At 37.7% G+C, this 5,361-nt stretch overlaps 1 protein-coding gene across 1 annotated transcript in view; it reads right to left on the bottom strand.

Annotated features, from left to right (window-relative positions):
* The window catches only part of SEMA3A (sema domain, immunoglobulin domain (Ig), short basic domain, secreted, (semaphorin) 3A), a gene marked incomplete at its 5' end in the record, with an annotated part of 168,657 nt that overhangs the window by 95,631 nt on the left and 67,665 nt on the right, over nt 1-5,361 (bottom strand). The window contains one exon of the mRNA XM_010001255.1: nt 3,946-4,065. Coding sequence (XP_009999557.1) covers nt 3,946-4,065 — 120 coding nt within the window. The remainder of the gene's footprint in view (nt 1-3,945; nt 4,066-5,361) is intronic.

A 5,361-nucleotide genomic window follows, 5' to 3' on the forward strand; every position in this document is an offset into this window, starting at 1 on the left:
TCCTGCTGAGGATCTGGCAAACTATTTTATACAGCTCTCGCAATGCTTGTCTGAGCATACAAAAAAAAGGTTCTATAGGGCATTCCCTATACTTCCACCTGTATGTAAGGGTTAAGTAAATGGAAAATCCCGTTCTTTCCTAAACAGGACTGTTCCCTCCTGGTTCATGCAAACTACCCCAAAGGGAGCCTTGGGGAAAGGGAGCAGGGCTCCTTCCCCCTGTGCAGGCATGCACAGGCAGGTGCATTCAATCACCTGTTGTGATTTTCTAGGGGGTTTAATGCACCTCTGTGTCTCCCTGCAGTTGGATTTGTTCCTTTCAAACACAGATCTGACTTGTGTAATTTTGCAACTGTTAAGTACAACATTCCTACACATCCAATCCTGTTTCCTCAGAAGTCAGTGGGTACAGAACACAGCTTTACTAATTACTTTCTTGTTTTGTCTGCTAATTGGTTTCTCGTACTATATTGCGTTATGCTGAGAGAATGCCACATGTTGCCTAACCCCAGTTCCCTGAAGTTGGTCTAGGAGTCTATGTTAGGTCATTTCACCTAAACTCAGGCACGCACAATATAGACATCTGCATATAACCCAGTTTGCCCCATTTGGTGAAGGTACAAATATAGCTTATCCAAAGGATGATCTCAAGCTTTAAATTAGGCTCTCCTCAGGTATTTTCCACATACACACATACTATGTTCTCTCTAAATATGCTCTTTCCTGCTTATTCATGGCTTATGTGCTTAAAGTCTAGTCAAACGAACTTTATTCTTCTATCTAAATACTGTGGTTATTCACTTACACATCTGGAATGGATTTAAGCAAAGATTAGTCTGCTTTACTCCTTAGACTGCAATGTAATTCACAACATATTAGGTTGTATACATTTGCACAGATCATTTTTAATCAGATGCACAGCATGCTGTTCATATCCTTTTACCTTTTTATTATTATTTCTGATACTGTAGTTCATCAAACTCCATCAGACTTTCCTAGTTTCATCACTAGAAATGGTTTTCTTCAAGTACAGGATGGTGCTGTGATACGCTGCTTCATATCAAAGAGATATCCAACAGATATAACAATCCATATTCTCATTACTTTTAGGACCTTCACACAAAGCAATTTATTTCCTTTCCCCAGTCATAAAAACCATACCCCAGGATCCTGCAGCCTGCTTCAATCGCATCCAGTACCTGCTCTATCACTTGCCACTCTTTCTTTAAATTTCACTTCTCCATCCTCTTCAGTTTGGCACATGCTGATTTTCTCTGCTCCATCAGACTCAGGCAGGTGGGTTATATTCAGAGCTCACATAAACAAGCAGTCTTATTAGACAGTAGGTACATTCCCTGACTGTTCCTCTAATCAGTTCATATTTACCTCCCTAAGTGCTCAAAAAAAAAAAAATAGCAGATGGTGAAATCAGTTAATTTTCCACAAGTGTTGTTGCAGAAAATGAATCTTCAGGAAATGTTTCAGATGGCAATTTTTTAACTCACAATCACGCACTTGTCTTCAGTTATACTTTTAACCTTTTTTAGTATGCTAGGGAGGTATTAACTATACATGATACAGAAGCAGTGGCCCTTTGACGTGTCCAGTGCTGCTGTCTGACACAACAACGTAAACCATCTGGCTCTCACAGATGCAGGGGTGTGGGGGTTAATAATGTATTTCCCCCCCTCCCATTCCTGGTGTCTCTAATAGCTGCTGTCAATCAAGCACCCTCCTCTTCCCCAGCTCCTGGAAGAGACACACATTTGAAATTCCTGCCTAGGTGGTATGGGAAAGGGAGGAGTAGACTCCAGCTGAGAGAAAGAGACAGGCTAGATTATTTTTCATTGCAAACCTAATAAATTAATTTATTCGCCTGATACTCACTTTTGCATGGGACTGACTGTCAGATTTGTCAAAGCCTGAGAAGATGTGGGCACTTCTGCCTCCTGCCTGCCCCTCCATTGGGCAGACCTGGGCAGGGAAGGCAGTGATCCCTCCTGCATGCCTGTCTAGAGAATGCTAAAACTTTTGTCACTGGAAGGACAGGTGAAGATGATTTCACTCATAACTCTAGTATGAAAACGAAATCAAAAGCTAAGAGTGTCCAAAGCAGTTCAGATAAACATACTCCTGACTTCCCTGGTTTGCAAAGATGAAACCGAACATCATTAGTATGATTCAAGCACAGGGAGACTAACAGACTTAGGGCGTAAATGATAAAAAAAGTAACAAATTAGATTTTGTTGATAGTTAGGAACAGCCAAAAAGAAGCTAAACCAAACATCCTCTTTCAGCTCAAGGCCAAACACATCATTGACTCAGTCTTTCAAAATTCAGAATGTTAAACCAAGGTTTGATCTGGCCTCTCATCTCTGATCATCCTTTCTATAAATCCTTGATAAAGTGTGTGTTACTTTTATGGTACAGTCATAAAACAGCCAAATGTAGAAGTAAATGACCTCATACCAGCTACCTCTCTGCAGATAGATTCACTTGGCAGATAGCCAAGAATTGATTGACATACATCTTACGGAACTAGAGTTAATTAATATGTCTACCAATTCCCAAATGGATCTCAGGAAGCAGAGAATCTGTTTAATGCAGTAAGCAATGACATACTGTGTGTGGTCAAGAGACAATCACTAATTGCCAAGAATGCATTCTGGAATAAAACATTAAAGAGTATGAAAAAAAAATCCTTTTACTTTTCAATATCCCTTCAAAACCTTATGCTTATAACATTTTACAGACTCATGTTTCAAATATCAAAAGGCATTTTTATAGGGGAAAATTATTCCCACACTATAAAGTCAACACTCAGAAGGTCTGTTAATTTGTCTACCAGAATAAGTTCTTATTTTTAAATATTTGAGTCTTCATTCATTTAACAAAGATGGCTGTATTTTCAGGGAAATCTGCAAACCTGAATTGCAAAACCATAAGGTAACTTGCAAGAGCTGTTCTTCGGTAACACAACTATGGATTCACTAGTAAAACATATCCATAAATTAAGTAAGTGACTGTTGAAAACACATCAAGAGGCTGGTTCCTAAACTGCAACAGTCCATGGAGCAATACTGATGTAAGACAAACCAAAAACGAAGTAAAGAGGAATAATTTATAGTACATACTCATCTTAACAGGAAAACAAAGGACTGGCTTTTCTGAAGAGAAAAAAGATCGAAATGGATCACAGCGACACTCTGATCTTCAGCCAAGAAAACCAGCATAGTCTCATTGCTTTCTGTGAGTAATACAGTTTTTCACCAGGGAAGACCATGCTTATCTATTTAGTTATGATGATCACTGACAAAGCAGTACAACAGCTACTGTGAGCTTTCTGCAGCATTAAGCTGCAGACTTAAGATCTGTAGACTACAGATGAGAAAAAAATGGGGGAAAACAAAGAGGAAAAAAATTATTTATTTTCCACTAAAAAGTAAAGAAAAACCTAGGTCACCTATGAAAAACTGTCAGTGCATCAGGACACAACTAAGAAGCAGGATTTATGGATGTGTGACTGTATTCTAACTCCCAGCTGAAAGAAAGCTGCCATGGTGTCAGACTGTACTGACTGGTAGGAGACTGAAGGACAGAGTTGGCCCCTGAATAAAAACACAGGCTGAACTACCCCTCTTACAGCTGGTATCTGTCCTGACCAAAGAAAGAGAGGGCTTTAACTTCATGAACCAGGCAGAATGGGTTTATTCATATCTATTTAAGCCTCTGGGGGAGAAGATGCAGAGTAGGCAAGAAAAGTACATATTCTGCTGTGATTTATCAATCAGCACATCAGCACCTGATTTAGGAGCTGGTCTTACCACATCTACTCATTGAGCCACAGAAACTAGTGTAAGTGCATTTTGGCAGAAAGACATGATGGCTAAACACCAATTAAGATTAAAAAGAGGAAAAATAAAACATTGTTTTAAGATAGTTTACCTCAGGATGGCTTCCAACTTCAATATAGGTGCAGACTGGATGAAAAGCCCCTGTTCCACAGGCATACAAGTGGGTTTGGTTATAAGCCTTAAGCACCTTGATGAAATTAGCACATTCTCTCTGCAAAGGAAAGAGATGGGAAAGCATTCACAAAGTTAATTCAGTGATTATTACTAATGGGAGCACTTGTGTGTCAGGGATTGCTGAATGAACACATTTTAAAAGCCTGACAATTTAATTATGTTTATAAGCCTGTTTATTGCTAAGTATTTCATAAATAGCCTGATTTAAATATATTTGGTTACCATTTAATAAAGCATCCAGACCTGAATAAAATATTATAGACCAAAAAAAGACCAAAAAACCCCCCAAAAAACCCAACAAAACTGATTTTTGTTTCAGACATGTTTCATCTTTGTAATTGACGCTATTGCCATGTTTGTCAGGCAAAACAGATTTATAGAAATGTGTCAGAATGAAATAATGAAGAAAAATGGATCAACCATGTGCTTGTATTCAATTAAGTAACAATTAGAAGAAAGATGGAACAGATGGAAGGAGCTGATGAAAAACAAAACAGTGATATAACATTTCTAACAATAATATGAATGCTGCCTCCCCCCTACTGTCTGTGTTTAGGGGCCAGTTTTACAAAGATGAATACATATGCTAAACTTCAGTGAAATTACTGACAGATCTCAGAACACAAGCTTTGCAAGACTCAAGATGTTGTATGTTCTACCTAAGTAACATATAATGGCAATGTATTAAACAGAGCATCCAGAGAAAAGTGTACAGAACCTTACTATACCCTTATTACTGTTGATAACTGAGATAGAAGAGAAAACATAGAGATAATTAAGCTAATCCAAGAGGAAATTGAAAGAAATAAAGATGGATGTTTCCAGGGGTCTCTCTTAATTCTTTCCATTCTGACCTTTCTTAATAAAAACACACACAATTTTTGGTGCATAAGTAATCTTCCTCCCACACATATATAAACACGAACATACATTTATTATATGTAGCTACAGACTGCCTTCCACTGTCACAGTGGTAGAATACTAATAAAATACATGGCATAAATCATCAAAATTACAAAGTATGTTTTGATACTGTTCTTAATACTGTTGCCCTTTGTTCCTTTTAATAAAAGAAATATGGAAAACCTGTGTTAACAATTCACTACCTGCAAGGGTAAAAATGAACAAATACTGTAAATTCATGTATAACATTAAAAATTAATAAAATCGAAATGGATCCTTTCTTAAACTCTGATATCGTGTGTTTCAGCTGGAGCACCTGACTTTGCCTCTACATAATTTAAGAAAGACCAATGATTTGTGCATTATTAAATAATTCAGAATTTTCTCACTCAGAGTTGTACCTGGTCAAACTTTATCACTCTACTGTTTC

The sequence above is a fragment of the Chaetura pelagica genome, unplaced genomic scaffold (assembly GCF_000747805.2).
Source record: "Chaetura pelagica isolate M959 unplaced genomic scaffold, ChaPel_1.0 scaffold66, whole genome shotgun sequence".
Taxonomy (NCBI): domain Eukaryota; kingdom Metazoa; phylum Chordata; class Aves; order Apodiformes; family Apodidae; genus Chaetura; species Chaetura pelagica.